The 18475-nt window shown below is 47.5% G+C and overlaps 1 protein-coding gene across 1 annotated transcript in view; it reads right to left on the bottom strand.

Moving 5' to 3' along the window:
* Window positions 1-18475, bottom strand: part of LOC142259266 (uncharacterized) — a 343907-nt gene that overhangs the window by 190526 nt on the left and 134906 nt on the right. The window contains exons 2-6 of the mRNA XM_075331744.1: window positions 4588-4737; window positions 4279-4458; window positions 4074-4197; window positions 3897-3994; window positions 3609-3699 (exon numbers count right to left, since the gene is read on the bottom strand). Of these exons, the coding sequence (XP_075187859.1) occupies window positions 3609-3699; window positions 3897-3994; window positions 4074-4197; window positions 4279-4458; window positions 4588-4665 (571 nt within the window). The 5' untranslated portion in view covers window positions 4666-4737. The remainder of the gene's footprint in view (window positions 1-3608; window positions 3700-3896; window positions 3995-4073; window positions 4198-4278; window positions 4459-4587; window positions 4738-18475) is intronic.

Below are 18475 nucleotides of genomic sequence, written 5' to 3'. Positions count from 1 at the left end.
AGTCTATGCATGGGCGTAAGTCGCCCTCTTTCTTCTTTACGAAGAAGAAGCCTGCTCCAGCAGGAGAGGAGGATCTCCGAATGAATCCCCTTGCCAGGCTCTCTGTGATGTAAGAAGACATGGCCCTTGTTTCGGCTGGAGACAGTGGATATATCCGTCCTCGAGGTGGTGTAGTTCCCGGGAGCAGGTCAATGGCACAATCGTAAGGACGATGTGGCGGAAGTACCTCTGACTCCTTCTTATCAAAGACGTCCGCGAAGGACCAATAGGCTGAGGGTAGTCCCGGTAGGGACTCTGGAACCGGAGGTCGCCGGATGGGTTGTATGGTCTTCAGACAGTTCTCATGGCAAGAAGAGCCCCATCGAGTGATTTCACCAGTGCCCCAGCTGACTGAAGGTTCGTGTGTCCGTAACCAAGGAAGGCCCAGCAGGATTTGATGTGACATGTGTGGGAGGACGTAGAGAGCGATGTTCTCGGTGTGCAGAGCACCGATACGCAATTCAACTGGCCTGGTGATCCAGGAGATGGTGTCAGAGAGGGGTCTCCCATCCACAGAGGCAATCACGAGGGGTTTGTCGAGCGGAGTAACAGGCACCTGGTACTTGTCCACCGTGGCCTGCTGGATGAAATTGCCTGCTGCCCCAGAATCGAGGTACGCCTCAGCCGTGAACCGCGTCTCTCCCGTTGTCACTTGCACAGTCCATGTAACCGGGTCTGAGAGAGTCCCAGCACCTAGGGTGGCCTCTCCTACCGACCCTAGGCTTTGGAGTTTCCCAGCCTCTCTGGACAGGAGCGTAGCAGGTGTGTGCCCTCTCCGCAGTAGAAGCAGAGACCCTTGGCGAGCCGCTCTGCTCGACGTTGTTCAGACTGTCGCACACGGTCGACCTGCATGGGCTCATGGACGGAGACACCAGATGCCGTTGACTGGAGTACGGCGGATTTCTGCGGAGGAGAAGAATGCCGTACCGGGCGTCTCTCACGGGACACCTCTTTGGACCGCTCCTGAAAGCGAATGTCCACTCGAGTCGCTAGGGTGATCAGGGCGTCCAGGGTGGACGGTACGTCACGACCAGCCAGCTCATCTTTGATTCGACCCGAGAGTCCTTCCCAGAAGGCGGCGGTTAGGGCCTCGTTATTCCACCCGAGTTCCGAAGCCAAGGTGCGAAAACGAATGGCGTATTGACCCACCGTCAGAGTTCCCTGACGTAACCGGAGAAGAGATGAAGCAGACGGGAGGCGCGTCCGGGCTCGTCAAAGGTGCCGCGAAAAGCCTGCAGGAACTCCTGGAGGTTCTTGGTCATAGGGTCCTCCTTCTCCCACAAGGGGTTCATCCACGCCAGTGCCTCGCCCTCTAGGTGAGACATTATGAAGGCGACCTTGGCTTGGTCGGAGGCAAACAAGTGCGGCAGCTGCGTGAAATGGAGGGAGCATTGGTTTATAAACCCCCTGCAGGTCTTGGGATCTCCGGCGTACCGGGGTGGTGGGGCCAAACGAAGTCTGGAAGCATCCGAGGAGGCTGCCACGGGAGCGGGAGCCGTGGATTGCCTAGTGGAGGCCGGAGGTGCTGAAGATGTGACCGATGCTTGTAGCGTGTTCAAGCGGGCGTCCACGGAAGTCATAAAGTTCAGCATGCGGGTCTGGACTTCACGCTGGCGTTGGAGTTCCTCATGCAAGGCCGCTAGTGCTTCGGCGGGATCCATGGCCTGATCTTACTGTTAGGGCCAGGTGGATGGGCAGACCCAGAAGGTGGATCCACTGGGCCGAACTCCCCGATGAGGGAAAGGAGTCCGGTAGCCGGAGCACTATAGGTAGCAGAACAGTCCGCGCACAAGAGCACAATGGAGAAGTCCCTGGAACCACGGGGTCACTGATGGTGGTCCGGGTGACGGAGCTCAGGTTCGGAAGCCGGGATGATGTCAGGCGGGGTCCGGAACCGTTGGAGCGAGATGACGGGTCACCGCAGGGAACAGAGAAGGTGCGGACTGTCAGGATGGCAGATAGGCAGCGTTCGGGGTTCGGGATACGGCAGGACCGGATGGCAATGCAGGATCGGCTCTAGAAGAGAGAGAGGTAAGTATCTCACAGGAACACAAGGAGACCTGACTCCTAGCTTGGGAAACACGAAGATCAGGCCCCGCCCCCTTGGACATTGCACCCCTTTATACCCCGTACCTGTGTGCTTCATTTCCTGTCAGTGGACACTGGCCCTTTAAGAAAGGGTCAGTGACCGCGCGTGCGCCCTAATGCGCATGCGCGCGGCCCGGGTGCCAGAAGCCAGGGCAGGAAGCTGAGAGGAGGACGCAGCAGAGCCGGGCTGGGGCTGGGAAGCCGACGGGCGCCGGGAGCGGGGACCAGGAGGCCTGGGAAGCGCGGGCGATGGAGGCTGGAGAGCGGGGAGCGTGGCAGGTGAGCCGGGAAGCGGAGCAGAGGACCCGGGGAGCGTGACAGCATGGAATAGTGAAATACAGGGCCTATGGAGAACTGAAACTGTATTAAGTGTGCCAGTGCAAAAAGAATCCCCAAAATACACTGTGAATATCAACATATGTAAGGTCTAAGGGACAATCGTAAAATAAGCGCAATGATATAATAGTTAGTGGGTATTAAATGAATACCTTAGTAGATGGTCAAAATATTCTGCAAGCTGCTGACCCCGACGTATGTTTCGTCTGCAAGTAACTTGCTCGGGGGGTGCTATTTCTTTTTTTATGTAATTTTCAATAAAAATGTGATATTTTATTCATATATTTTGGTTGTATCACTATTTTCGTTTTGGTGGTTCTGCCTACACCTCTTGGGGAATTTTTGATTTGCACATTCACTTACTGTGACTAAAAACAGAGTTTTTGATTTTTGATGCTTGAGTACAAGTTTTTTTTATAGTGAACATTTGTGGAATTCTAAACAAACAAAATATCTTTCAGGCTCTTGAAGGTAAAAATATCAGAACTTTGTGTTAATTACTTTCCTTTTTTTCATTCTAATTATATTGTGGAAATCACGTGGGTGGGCTGACCGGCTGTACCCCCTATGGGATAATTCAACCCTATCAGCACATTCAGCAGAAGGGACAGAAGAAAGATCCATCAATAAGATGCCAAAATACTAGGAAGATGGATTCATTGTTCTAAATGTGAGAAACAATAGGAATCTTGTATTTATGATACTTATTAATGGCGAATAAAAATATAATAAATGATATTACAAAGCAAGCTTTCCAGACTACTGAGGTCTCTTTATCAACTACAAGATTATTATTTTGCTTCTCCCACTGAGAACAATCAATCTTTATTCACCTGGTGAACACGGCAGCAAACTAAGAATCTAGGAGGTCACCAGCATCATTACCCTCCGCTTTCTCTTAGGGGTCCACCATACTGATTAGATTCTTCTTCCCATGATTTTCTAAGTTGTCTGCACATTCTACGTACACTGTCATTTGGCTTTGCAGATAGGAAATCTGGGCAGCTTGGGTGGAGGAGCATGTGGTGGTCTAGCAGCAGAATGGTGACCATTTGATATGGCTGGACTACAACCCTGACAAAGCAGCCACAGCCGGTGACTGAGAAGAATCTGTGACTTCTCTGCATTTGGTGGTCACTACTCACCTGGGCGGTTATCTGTAGGAATCTCCTCTTTACTCCGCTCATCACCCCTCACATATGTCTCTGTAGTATTAATATGGGGCAGATCTTCCCCCTGAAACAAATATTGTAAAAGTCACAGACAGATGGAGAAGTCCCATCTATGATCAGCTCTAATCCTGCCATCTCCACTGCTCTCATTACACAAGTATAACACATATAATACTGGAGGATAAAACAAGACTGAGCACAAGACCTTCACAGCCGTCTACACATCATAGGGGAATTTCATGGCTCCTTCTCTCCATCTACCTGATGATCCTGAGGAACATCGGGGTCTTCTTGGTTACAGTCCTGTGGGAGAAGAGGACGGGGACATCTCTCTGGTGTTGTCCTCTTACTGGATAGAACTGGAGGAGACACATACAGGGACTGAATTCATTTCTTACATACAGATAATTATAGGCCGTGTGTATTTAGTCCTATTACCTGGTGGTGTGAGGGGCTGGGGAACCTCCATCATGACGTCCTTGTACAGATCTTTGTGTCCTTCTAAATACTTCCAATCCTCCATGGAGAAATAGACGGTGACGTCCTGACACCTTATAGGAACCTGACACATACAATGATACCGTCACCCCCGATCCCTTCATAGCGTTACTGTATAATGTCCCAGCATTCCCAGCAGTGTCACCTCTCCAGTCAGCAGCTCAATCATCTTGTAGGTGAGTTCTAGGATCTTCTGGTCATTGATGTCCTCATGTATCGGGGGGTGAGGTGGAGGCCCCGTGATTGGGCTCAGGGGTCTTCCCCATCCCTCAGACACAGGGGCCTGACAGCGCTCACTAGAGGTCTTCTTCACTACTGTGTAATCCTGGTCATGGAGAGACACAGTAATAAATCTCACTCCAGACATTTCCAGAGTCCTCACCTCTCCAGTTCTGTCCATCTGTTATTCCCATAGATAAGAATGATGTAATGTGACGTCATCAGAATCTCTCACCTCTCCAGTAAGCCGGTAGAGGATCTCTAGGGTGAGGTGTAATATCCTCTCCGCCATCTTGTCCCTGTCCATATCCATCCTTCACGGGGCAATCAGGAGAATTCTCTTCTATAGAAGATCTCCACTGAGAGGATCCGATATTGTAGGGACCTGAATGGGGAGAAGATGACGATGTAACATCATACAGAATCCGCTGTAATAATACAATTACTGGAGATAATAAGGGGAAACAAATAATGGGAACATTCTGGGGGAACATTATACTGTGTGGGGGCAGAAAGGGGCTGAGGACTGAGGGCAGAAAGGAGCCGAGGACCGAGGGCAGAAAGGGACCGAGGGCAGAAAGGGGCCGAGGGCAGAAAGGGGCCGAGGGCAGAAAGGGGCCGAGGGCAGAAAGGGGCCGAGGGCAGAAAGGGGCCGAGGACCGAGGGGAGAAAGGGGCCGAGGACCAAAAGGGGCCGAGGACTGAGGGCAGAAAGGGGCCGAGGACTGAGGGCAGAAAGGGACCGAGGGCAGAAAGGGGCCGAGGGCAGAAAGGGGCCGAGGACCGAGGGGAGAAAGGGGCCGAGGACCAAAAGGGGCCGAGGACCGAGGGCAGAAAGGGGCCGAGGATCGAGGGCAGAAAGGGGCTGAGGACCGAGGGCAGAAAGGGGCTGAGGACCGAGGGCAGAAAGGGGCTGAGGACCGAGGGCAGAAAGGGGCCGGGGACTAAGGGCAGAAAGGGGCCTAGGACTGAGGGCAGAAAGGGGCTGAGGACTGAGGGCAGAAAGGGGCCGGGGACTGAGGGCAGACGGGTTTCCTCACTTCCGGCCTCTCATAGTTGGGGCGTCTGTATCTATCAGAGGAAAAGGAACAAAAACCTCACGATTCATAGAAATCAGCGATAGAAAGACACCAAGAAAGTCTCAGAGCTGAAGGGGTTAATGCCGCCTGCCCCAGTAATGGGGAATCTCCACACACCTCCACCTGCAGAGCCGCACACTAGATATATAATACCCTGCACCTACCTCCACCTGCAGAGCCGCACACTAGATATATAATACCCTGCACCTACCTCCACCTGCAGAGCCGCACACTAGATATATAATACCCTGCACCTACCTCCACCTGCAGAGCCGCACACTAGATATATAATACCCTGCACCTACCTCCACCTGCAGAGCCGCACACTAGATATATAATACCCTGCACCTACCTCCACCTGCAGAGCCGCACACTAGATATATAATACCCTGCACCTACCTCCTCCTGCAGAGCCGCACACTAGATATATAATACCCTGCACCTACCTCCACCTGCAGAGCCGCGCACTAGATATATAATACCCTGCACCTACCTCCACCTGCAGAGCCGCGCACTAGATATATAATACCCTGCACCTACCTCCACCTGCAGAGCCGCGCACTAGATATATAATACCCTGCACCTACCTCCACCTGCAGAGCCGCGCACTAGATATATAATACCCTGCACCTACCTCCACCTGCAGAGCCGCGCACTAGATATATAATACCCTGCACCTACCTCCACCTGCAGAGCCGCACACTAGATATATAATACCCTGCACCTACCTCCTCCTGCAGAGCCGCACACTAGATATATAATACCCTGCACCTACCTCCACCTGCAGAGCCGCACACTAGATATATAATACCCTGCACCTACCTCCACCTGCAGAGCCGCACACTAGATATATAATAACCTGCACCTACCTCCACCTGCAGAGCCGCACACTAGATATATAATACCCTGCACCTACCTCCTCCTGCAGAGCCGCACACTAGATATATAATACCCTGCACCTACCTCCACCTGCAGAGCCGCACACTAGATATATAATACCCTGCACCTACCTCCACCTGCAGAGCCGCACACTAGATATATAATACCCTGCACCTACCTCCACCTGCAGAGCCGCACACTAGATATATGGTAGAGTCTAGATCCCAGTGGCCAGAAGGACCTCTGCTGACGTCACACCCATGTGACCGGCCTCTTGTGTGGGAGGAGCCTGTAGTTCCCGGCAGTCAGTGCGCAGTTGCTGTACAAGCAGCAGGATGTTTCCCCTCTTCCCTGTTTCTGCTGTTTCCAGCCCTGGGTCTGATATAACAGGAGGTAATATCTGATGGAGATTATCATGTATGAGCCTCAGGGGGAAATAAAAAGGGATTGTAGGTCACCGTCTCTGGGTGCAATAGTGTGCAGCAGTAAGTGCGATGCTCTGACTGTGGGAAGGGAGAGGGTGCGATGCTCTGCCCTGGGGGGGAGAGAGGGGGTGCGATGCTCTGCCCTGGGGGGGAGAGAGGGGGTGCGATGCTCTGCCCTGGGGGGGAGAGAGAGAGAGAGGGTGCGATGCTCTGCCCTGGGGGGGAGAGAGAGAGAGAGGGTGCGATGCTCTGCCTGGGGGAAGGGGGGGGATGCAATGCTCTGTCTGTGGGGGAGTCGCAGAGCAGCACCCGGCGTCCCTGTTGTCTTTTCCCATTAGAGGCATGGAGCGGGGGGATAGAGCCAGGAGGAGGGGATTGGAGCAGTCACTGTATATAAGGGAAGCCCATTGGATATTAAAGCTGGAGCCAGAGATCCCAAAGGGCTGAATTCCACAATGATCTGTGACTGATACTGATGTGTTTATTAGCAGGTGATTATCAGCGCATTCATTATACACAGTTTATGGGAATTTTTGGCATTATTATTATTACTAATTATTGGTCATTTTTCTTTATAGAGTTCGGGGCAATGTCGGCTCCACAGAGAATTCTTCCTCATCCAGTGAATATGAAGGTTTCATCTATTGGAGAGAATCCCACAAGTGACATAAGAGGATATCTCTGTGTGTATATTCTCTGTGCTGTGTATTATATGGGGTGTACTTATATATTCTCTGTGCTGTGTATTATATGGGGTGTACTTATATATTCTCTGTGCTGTGTATTATATGGGGTGTACTTATATATTCTCTGTGCTGTGTATTATATGGGGTGTACTTATATATTCTCTGTGCTGTGTATTATATGGGGTGTACTTATATATTCTCTGTGCTGTGTATTATATGGGGTGTACTTATATATTCTCTGCACTGTGTATTATATGGGGTGTACTTGTATATTCTCTGCACTGTGTATTATATGGGGTGTACTTATATAATGTTTGTATTGATGCTTCTCTGTGTCATCTGTGTGAGACGTGGTGATGGACAGGGTGTCCTTTTTTTCCCACTGTCTTTAATAAAGTTTCTTTTAATGAAGCTGTTGCTGGATTTCCTCTCTTATTTGGGGTCTCATAGACGCTACCATCACTAATTTAGGACTTAGTGGCAGCTATGGGCTGCTATTCACTCCTTATTATTACCCCGATTACCATCACACCAGGGCAATCAAGATGATCCAGGTAAAGTGCTGGGATTGTCACATCTAATGGATGCAGCGATCCGGGAGGCTGCAGTCTGATATTTTTAGGCTGGGGGGGGGGGCAGCCTAATAACCATAGGCCTCTCCAGTCTGAGAATACTAGCCACCAGTTGTGAGGCTTTACCTTAGCTGGGTATCGAAATTGAGGGGACTGCACGCTGTTATTTTACTGTACAATATAGACCCACCGGCGGCTGTGATTGGTTGCAGTCAGACAGCTGTCAGTCAGTGTGGGGGTGCATCTGACTGCAACCAATCACAGCCACCAGTGGGCAGGGGAAGCCGTGAATATGTATGAGCTTAATGAGCGGCCCAGGAAGAAGGAGAGGCCGCAGGAGCAGTGTGACAGCCGCGCCGGTGATCGGTGAGTATGAAGTGCTTGCTCCTACCCCTTTGTGCCGGATTCTAGTCCCCATAGACTTTTTATGGGGACCAGCATCTGACCAGACACCGGGGATCAATCCCCCCGCTGACCTGGAGCCAGCGGGGGATTGATCTGCCAGTCCTCCAAAACACAGAAAGAAGTGACATGCTGCTGCTTTTTCCTTCCACAAAAACTGCAAGGAACAAAGAAGCGACGTGCGCACAGCCTGTCTGAGTTCTCATAGACTTTGCTGGGGAAGACAATGCATGCAGTTTTGGGCAACAAACCACCAAAAAACGTGGCAAAATACGCAGCGTGCGCACAGGGCCTAAAGATGGAATTGCTGTTCGTTAACTTCCCAGACCTGTGACAGTGGCCGGTGTGTAATGTGTGGCAGATGGACAGGAGGTGTGAGAACGGCCTCTGACCGCACCACATCCATAGCTCTTCATTGTATTACCTGGCCGGTGTGTAATGTGTGGCAGATGGACAGGAGGTGTGAGAACGGCCTCTACCGCACCACATCCTTAGCTCTTCATTATATTACCTGGCCGGTGTGTAATGTGTGGCAGATGGACAGGAGGTATGAGAACGGCCTCTGACCGCACCACATCCATAGCTCTTCATTGTATTACCTGGCCGGTGTGTAATGTGTGGCACATGGACAGGAGGTATGAGAACGGCCTCTGACCGCACCACATCCTTAGCTCTTCATTATATTACCTGGCCGGTGTGTAATGTGTGGCAGATGGACAGGAGGTATGAGAACGGCCTCTACCGCACCACAGCCTTAGCTCTTCATTATATTACCTGGCCGGTGTGTAATGTGTGGCAGACGGACAGGAGGTATGAGAACGGCCTCTGACCGCACCACATCCTTAGCTCTTCATTATATTACCTCGCCAGTGTGTAATGTGTGGCAGATGGACAGGAGGTATGAGAGCGGCCTCTGAGCGCACCACATCCTTACCTCTTCATTATATTACCTGGCTGGTGTGTAATGTGTGGCAGATGGACAGGAGGTATGAGAACGGCCTCTGACCGCACCACATCCTCAGCTCTTCATTATATTACCTGGCCAGTGTGTAATGTGTGGCAGATGGACAGGAGGTATGAGGACGGCCTCTGACCGCACCACATCCTTAGCTCTTCATTATATTACCTGGCCGGTGTGTAATGTGTGGCAGATGGACAGGAGGTGTGAGAGCGGCCTCTGACTGCACCACATCCTTAGCTCTTCATTATATTACCTCGCCAGTGTGTAATGTGTGGCAGATGGACAGGAGGTATGAGGACGGCCTCTGACCGCACCACATCCTTAGCTCTTCATTATATTACCTGGCCGGTGTGTAATGTGTGGCAGATGGACAGGAGGTGTGAGAACGGCCTCTACCGCACCACATCCTTAGCTCTTCATTATATTACCTGGCCGGTGTGTAATGTGTGGCAGATGGACAGGAGGTATGAGAACGGCCTCTGACCGCACCACAGCCTTAGCTCTTCATTGTATTACCTGGCCGGTGTGTAATGTGTGGCAGATGGACAGGAGGTGTGAGAACGGCCTCTACCGCACCACATCCTTAGCTCTTCATTGTATTACCTGGCCGGTGTGTAATGTGTGGCAGATGGACAGGAGGTATGAGAACGGCCTCTGACCGCACCACATCCTTAGCTCTTCATTATATTACCTGGCCGGTGTGTAATGTGTGGCAGATGGACAGGAGGTGTGAGAACGGCCTCTGACCGCACCACAGCCTTAGCTCTTCATTTTATTACCTGGCATAACACTACTCACTAGTGATTGATGGCCCTGACAGAAATTATGAAGCATTGAACGACCGCCCTATTACATGGAATACATTACAAGCTGCGGTCAGACACATTTCACCTATGTGGTGATTATGGCAGCATGTACATCATTGTGAATAGATTTATTTCATAAAATAACCACTTTAAAGGGAATAAACCTTACATGGCAAAGTTTGTAATAGTGAGTTGAAAGAAAAAAAAACATCTGCAAAGGGCGCCCTGCAACTAAAGGTCTTATTCTGATTAACTACTCATTATTTTTTTTTTTCTTTCCTTCGACTCCATGTGTAACACAACAAGAATTTTAGTAACGTTCAGAAGTGTCTTCATCAAGACATTGGTCTCTTCCAGCCAATCACTGACCTCAGCAACTCGTTCCAGCTACATCGGATGAGCCACGGAGATCTGTGATTGGCTGCAGCAATGTTGACGTGATGTCACAGCCAAACAGCATAGAACATCACCGCAGTGAAGACGGTGCTCAACCTGGTTTGGGGGTGTACATTTACACCGCGTGCAGAATTATTAGGCAAGTTGTATTTTAGAGGATTTTTTTTATTATTGATCAACAACTATGTTCTCAATCAACCCAAAAGACTCATAAATATCAAAGCTTAATATTTTTGGCAGTTAGAGTGGGGTTTTTTTTAGATTTGGCTATCTTAGGAGGAGATCTGTTTGTGCAGGTAACTATTACTTCGCAGAATTATTAGGCAACTTAATAAAAACCAAATATATCCCCATCTCACTTGTTTATTTTCACCAGGTAAACCAATATAACTGCACAAAATTTAGAAATAAACATTTCTGACATGCAAAAACAAAACCCCAAAAAATGAGTGACCAATATAGCCACCTTTCTTTATGATGACACTAAGCAGCCGACCATCCATAGATGCTGTCAGTTGCTCGATCTGTTTACGATCAACATTGCATGCAGCAGCTATTACAGCCTCCCAGACACTGTTCCGAGAGGTGCACTGTTTTCCCTCCCTGTAGATCTAACATTTTATGAGGGACCACAGGTTCTCTATGGGGTTCAGATCAGGTGAACAAGGGGGCCATGTCATTATTTTTTTCATCTTTTAGATCTTTACTGTTCAGCCACGCTGTGGAGTAGTTGAATGCATGTGATGGAGCAATGTCCTGCATGAAAATCATGTTTTTCTTGAACGATACTGACTTCTTCCTGTACCACTGCTTGGAGTTGTCTTCCAGAAACTGGCAGTAGGTCTGGGAGTTGAGCTTCACTCCATCCTCAATTCGAAAAGGTCCCACAAGTTCATCTTTGATGATACCAGCCCATACCAGTACCCCACCTCCACCTTGCTGGCGTCTGAGTCGGAGTAGAGCTCTCTGCCCTTTACTGATCCAGCATCTGGCCCATCCATCTGGCCCATCAAGAGTCACTCTCATTTCATCAGTCCATAAAACCTTTGAAAAAACAGTCTTAAGATATTTCTTGGCCCAGTCTTGACGTTTTATCTTATGTTTCTTGGTCAGAGGTGGTGGTTTTTCAGCCTTCCTTACCTTGTCCATGTCCCTGAGTATGGCACACCTTGTGCTTTTGATACTCCAGTAACGTTGCAGCTCTGAAATATGGCCAAACTGGTGGCAAATGGCATCTTGGCAGCTTTGTGCTTGATTTTCCTCAATTCATGGGCAGTTATTTTGCGCCTTTTTTGCTCAGCACGCTGCTTGCGACCCTGTTGGCTATTTGACATGAAACGCTTGATTGTTCGGTGATCACGCTTCAAAAGTTTGTCAGTTTCAAGATTGCTGCATCCCTCTGAAAGACCTCTCACAATTATGGACTTTTCAGAGACCGTCAAATCTCTCTTCTGACCCATTTTGCCAAAGGAAAGGAAGTTGCCTAATAATTAAGCACACCTTATATAGGGTGTTGATGTCATTACACCGCACCCCTCCTCATTACAGAGATGCACATCACCTGATTTACTTAATTGGTAGTTGGCTCTCAAGCCTATACAGCTTGTAGTAGGACAACATGTATAAAAAGCATCATGTGATCAAACTACTCATTTGCCTAATAATTCTGCACACAGTGTATTTGCACAGTCAGTGTTTGCAACGTTTTGGAAGTAACGTGTTTGTTTGCATACAGAATGCTGCTTTCTACAGTACAAGCACAGTGGATGGATTTATAGAAATCTCTTGCCCACGGTGCTTCTTTTCTCTGCTCCGTAAACTTACATGTGGCGCGGCTTTCCAAGCTGCAGCATGTCAATTTATGTTCCTGTGGCCAGAATGTTCTCCATAGGGAGAAAAAAGCAAAAGTAGGTAGCACACTGAACCCTGATAGTAGGCGCGGACTGCTGCATTCTCCTGCAGAGCACACTCACATTTCCACAGGCGGGCTGACACTGCGTCAGCTGCTGTACATGCAACCTAAGAGCTTACTTTGTAGTCTTCCATATCACTTAGTCAATGTGAAAAAAAATAATGTGAACACTTTCAAATCTAGTACCACTAATATACTAATCGCATACTGATAGATGACAGACTGAACATGAGTCAACAGTGTGATGCAGCAGCAAAAAAGACAAGCACAATTTTGCAATGTATTAACAGAAGCACAGATAATAATAAGTTTTATTTCTATAGTGCCAACATATTCCACAGCGCTTTACAATTCAGAGGGGACATGTATAGACAATATAAGAATACAAAATAACAAAATTAAGATACCAGGAGGAGTGGGGGCCCTGCTCGTAAGCTTACATTCTATGAGGAAATAGGGGAGACACAAAAGGTGAATGGGGGGAGATAAGCTTGTCATATATGGTCCAGCCATCGATCACGTGAAGTAATTATCACCCTCTACTCCTCTTTGGTCAGACCTCATCTGCAATTCTGAGCACCACGTCTTAAAAAAAGACATCAACAAATTGGAGCAAGTTCACAGAAGAGCAGCCAGAATGGTGACCGGTCTATAAACTGTCCGATGAGGAATGGTTACAGGATTTGGGAATGTTTAGCTTGAAAAAAAGAAAACGGAGTGGAATCTTAATAGCCGTCTGCAAATATCTCAAAGGCTGTCGAACTAGGGTTGACAAGGACAAGGACAAGGAAAGAATAGAAGCAATGGAATGAAACTGATTGGGAAGTGTCACAGATTAGATTTTGGAATAAAAACCTTTTGACAGTGAGGGTGATCAATGACTGGAACCACAAGAGGTAGTGAGTTCCCCTTCAATGGAAGACGTAAAAAGGAGACTGGACAGACACCTGTGTGGGATGATATAGTGAATCTTGCTTTGAGCAGGGAGTTAAACCTGATGACCCTGGAGGTCCCGTTCAACTATAACATTCTATGATTCTACTGCAGATAATCTACAGATACAGTAGAATAAATCGCAATTGGCATGATGACATGGTTTTTAGCCAAGTGTGTCCATTTTAAAGACGCCCCTAGGGACCTGGTCCTTTAGCCCACTAGAGTTTAGCATTTTCATAGCGAGCAGGCTAAATCCCAGTGGGCAGAAGGACCTGGTCCATTAGATCACTTAGTCTTGTATTAAAACAGTTATTGGGACCTGGTCCTTTAGCCCACTAGGATTTAGCTTTCGCATAGAGAGCAGGCTAAATCCTAGCAGGCAGAAGGACCCAGTCCTTTTTCCCACTAAGAATTGTATTAAAACACTAATTAGGACCTGATCCTTTAGCCCACTAGGATTTAACTTTCCTATGTAGAGCAGGCTAATTCCCAGTGGGCAGAAGGACCTGGTTCTTTTTTCTCCACTAAAAATCATATTAAAACACTCATTAGGACCTGGTCCTTTAGCACACTAGGATTTAGCTTTCTAATAGAGAGCAGGCTAAATCCCAGTGGGCAGAAGGACCTGGTCCCTCTGCCCACTGGCAAATAGCTGGCTCTGGATAGAGAAAGCTAAATCCCAGTGGAAGGATCCATTAGATCACTAAGTCTTGTATTAAAACACTTATTAGGACCTGGTCCTTTAGCCCACTAGGATTTAGCTTTCTTATGTAGAACAGGCTAAATCCCAGTGGGCAGAAGGACCTGGTCCTTTTTCCCACTAAGAAATGTATTAAAACACTTATTGGAACCTGGTCCTTTAGCCCACTAGGATTTAGCTTTCTTATGTAGAACAGGCTAAATCCCAGTGGTCAGAAGTACGCAATCCATTAGATAGCGAAGTCTTGTATTAAAACACTCATTGGAACCTGGTCCTTTAGCCCACTAGGATTTAGATTTCTCATAGAGAACAGGCTAAATCCCAGTGGCCAGAAGGACCTGGTCCTTTTTCCCACTAAGAATTGTATTAAAACACTTATTAGAACCTGGTCCTTTAGCCCACTAGGACTTAGCTTTCTTATGTAGAACAGGCTAAATCCCAGTGGCCAGAAGGACCTGGTCCTTTTTCCCACTAAGAATTGTATTAAAACACTTATTAGGACCTGGTCCTTTGGCCCACTAGGACTTAGCTTTCTTATGTAGAACAGGCTAAATCCCAGTGGGCAGAAGGACCTGGTCCTTTTTCCCACTAAGAATTGTATTAAAACACTTATTAGGACCTGGTCCTTTAGCCCACTAGGATTTAGCTTTCTTATGTAGAACAGGCTAAATCCCAGTGGGCAGAAGGACCTGGTCCTTTTTCCCCACTAAGAATTGTATTAACACACTTATTGGAACCTGGTCCTTTAGCCCACTAGGATTTAGATTTCTCATAGAGAACAGGCTAAATCCCAGTGGACAGAAGCACCTGGTCCTTTTTCCCACTAAGAATTGTGAAGGACCTGGTCCTTTTTCCCACTAAGAATTGTATTAAAACACTTATTAGGACCTGGTCCTTTAGCCCACTAGGATTTAGCTTTCTAATAGAGAGCAGGCTAAATCCCAGTGGGCAGAAGGACCTGGTCCCTCTGCCCACTGGCAAATAGCTGGCTCTGGATAGAGAAAGCTAAATCCCAGTGGAAGGATCCATTAGATCACTAAGTCTTGTATTAAAACACTTATTAGGACCTGGTCCTTTAGCCCACTAGGATTTAGCTTTCTTATGTAGAACAGGCTAAATCCCAGTGGGCAGAAGGACCTGGTCCTTTTTCCCACTAAGAATTGTATTAAAACACTTATTGGAACCTGGTCCTTTAGCCCACGAGGATTTAGATTTCTCATAGAGAACAGGCTAAATCCCAGTGGGCAGAAGGACCTGGTCCTTTTTCCCACTAAGAATTGTATTAAAACACTTATTAGGACCTGGTCCTTTAGCCCACTAGGATTTAGCTTTCTTATGTAGAACAGGCTAAATCCCAGTGGGCAGAAGGACCTGGTCCTTTTTCCCCACTAAGAAATGTATTAAAACACTTATTGGAACCTGGTCCTTTAGCCCACTAGGATTTAGATTTCTCATAGAGAACAGGCTAAATCCCAGTGGGCAGAAGGACCTGGTCCTTTTTCCCACTAAGAATTGTATTAAAACACTTATTAGGACCTGGTCCTTTAGCCCACTAGGATTTAGCTTTCTTATGTAGAACAGGCTAAATCCCAGTGGGCAGAAGGACCTGGTCCTTTTTCCCACTAAGAAATGTATTAAAACACTTATTGGAACCTGGTCCTTTAGCCCACTAGGATTTAGATTTCTCATAGAGAACAGGCTAAATCCCAGTGGGCAGAAGGACCTGGTCCTTTTTCCCACTAAGAATTGTATTAAAACACTTATTAGGACCTGGTCCTTTAGCCCACTAGGATTTAGCTTTCTTATGTAGAACAGGCTAAATCCCAGTGGGCAGAAGGACCTGGTCCTTTTTCCCCACTAAGAATTGTATTAACACACTTATTGGAACCTGGTCCTTTAGCCCACTAGGATTTAGATTTCTCATAGAGAACAGGCTAAATCCCAGTGGACAGAAGCACCTGGTCCTTTTTCCCACTAAGAATTGTGAAGGACCTGGTCCTTTTTCCCACTAAGAATTGTATTAAAACACTTATTAGGACCTGGTCCTTTAGCCCACTAGGATTTAGCTTTCTAATAGAGAGCAGGCTAAATCCCAGTGGGCAGAAGGACCTGGTCCCTCTGCCCACTGGCAAATAGCTGGCTCTGGATAGAGAAAGCTAAATCCCAGTGGAAGGATCCATTAGATCACTAAGTCTTGTATTAAAACACTTATTAGGACCTGGTCCTTTAGCCCACTAGGATTTAGCTTTCTTATGTAGAACAGGCTAAATCCCAGTGGGCAGAAGGACCTGGTCCTTTTTCCCACTAAGAATTGTATTAAAACACTTATTGGAACCTGGTCCTTTAGCCCACTAGGATTTAGATTTCTCATAGAGAACAGGCTAAATCCCAGTGGGCAGAAGGACCTGGTCCTTTTTCCCACTAAGAAATGTATTAAAACACTTATTGGAACCTGGTCCTTTAGCCCACTAGGATTTAGCTTTCTTATGTAGAACAGGCTAAATCCCAGTGGTCAGAAGTACGCAATCCATTAGATCGCGAAGTCTTGTATTAAAACACTCATTGGAACCTGGTCCTTTAGCCCACTAGGATTTAGATTTCTCATAGAGAACAGGCTAAATCCCAGTGGCCAGAAGGACCTGGTCCTTTTTCCCACTAAGAATTGTATTAAAACACTTATTAGGACCTGGTCCTCTAGCCCACTAGGACTTAGCTTTCTTATGTAGAACAGGCTAAATCCCAGTGGCCAGAAGGACCTGGTCCTTTTTCCCACTAAGAATTGTATTAAAACACTTATTAGGACCTGGTCCTTTAGCCCACTAGGATTTAGCTTTTTTATGTAGAACAGGCTAAATCCCAGTGGGCAGAAGGACCTGGTCCTTTTTCCCACTAAGAATTGTATTAAAACACTTATTGGAACCTGGTCCTTTAGCCCACTAGGATTTAGATTTCTCATAGAGAACAGGCTAAATCCCAGTGGGCAGAAGGACCTGGTCCTTTTTCCCACTAAGAATTGTATTAAAACACTTATTAGGACCTGGTCCTTTAGCCCACTAGGATTTAGATTTCTCATAGAGAACAGGCTAAATCCCAGTGGGCAGAAGGACCTGGTCCTTTTTCCCACTAAGAATTGTATTAAAACACTTATTAGGACCTGGTCCTTTAGCCCACTAGGATTTAGCTTTCTTATGTAGAACAGGCTAAATCCCAGTGGGCAGAAGGACCTGGTCCTTTTTCCCACTAAGAAATGTATTAAAACACTCATTAGGACCTGGTCCTTTAGCCCACTAGGATTTAGATTTCTCATAGAGAACAGGCTAAATCCCAGTGGGCAGAAGGACCTGGTCCTTTTTCCCACTAAGAATTGTATTAAAACACTTATTAGGACCTGGTCCTTTAGCCCACTAGGATTTAGCTTTCTTATGTAGAACAGGCTAAATCCCAGTGGACAGAAGGACCTGGTCCTTTTTCCCACTAAGAATTGTATTAAAACACTTATTAGGACCTGGTCCTTTAGCCCACTAGGATTTAGCTTTCTAATAGAGAGCAGGCTAAATCCCAGTGGGCAGAAGGACCTGGTCCCTCTGCCCACTGGCAAATAGCTGGCTCTGGATAGAGAAAGCTAAATCCCAGTGGAAGGATCCATTAGATCACTAAGTCTTGTATTAAAACACTTATTGGAACCTGGTCCTTTAGCCCACTAGGATTTAGCTTTCTTATGTAGAACAGGCTAAATCCCAGTGGCCAGAAGGACCTGGTCCTTTTTCCCACTAAGAATTGTATTAAAACACTTATTAGGACCTGGTCCTTTAGCCCACTAGGATTTAGCTTTCTTATGTAGAACAGGCTAAATCCCAGTGGGCAGAAGTACGTAATCCATTAGATCGCTAAATCTTGTATTAAAACACTCATTGGAACCTGGTCCTTTAGCCCACTAGGATTTAGATTTCTCATAGAGAACAGGCTAAATCCCAGTGGGCAGAAGGACCTGGTCCCTCTGCTCACTGGGAAATAGCCGACTCTGGATAGAGAAAGCTAAATCCCAGTGGAAGGAGGGACCAGGTCCTTTAGCCCACTGGGATTTAGCTTTCTCTCTATAGAGTCGGCTATTTCCCAGTGGGCAGAGGGACCAGGTCCTTCTAGCCACTGGGATTTAGCCACGACCCTAGATATATGGCTGCTCTGTGCTTACAGGACCTGTGATGATGTCACATGGAGGGGAGGAGTCAGGGGTCACATGATCAGCTCCTCAGTAGTCTTATATTAACGTGCACACACTGGATGAGGCGCGGTGTCAGTGGACGGTTATAGTAAACTCCTGTTTCGTATGTATGTGACCCCTGTTGCGTATGTATGTGACCCCAGTTGCG

Source organism: Anomaloglossus baeobatrachus (genome assembly GCF_048569485.1).
Source record: "Anomaloglossus baeobatrachus isolate aAnoBae1 chromosome 5 unlocalized genomic scaffold, aAnoBae1.hap1 SUPER_5_unloc_5, whole genome shotgun sequence".
NCBI lineage: Eukaryota > Metazoa > Chordata > Amphibia > Anura > Aromobatidae > Anomaloglossus > Anomaloglossus baeobatrachus.
Note: the sequence above shows the minus strand (reverse complement) of the source record. Positions and strands in the feature narration are given on the sequence as shown.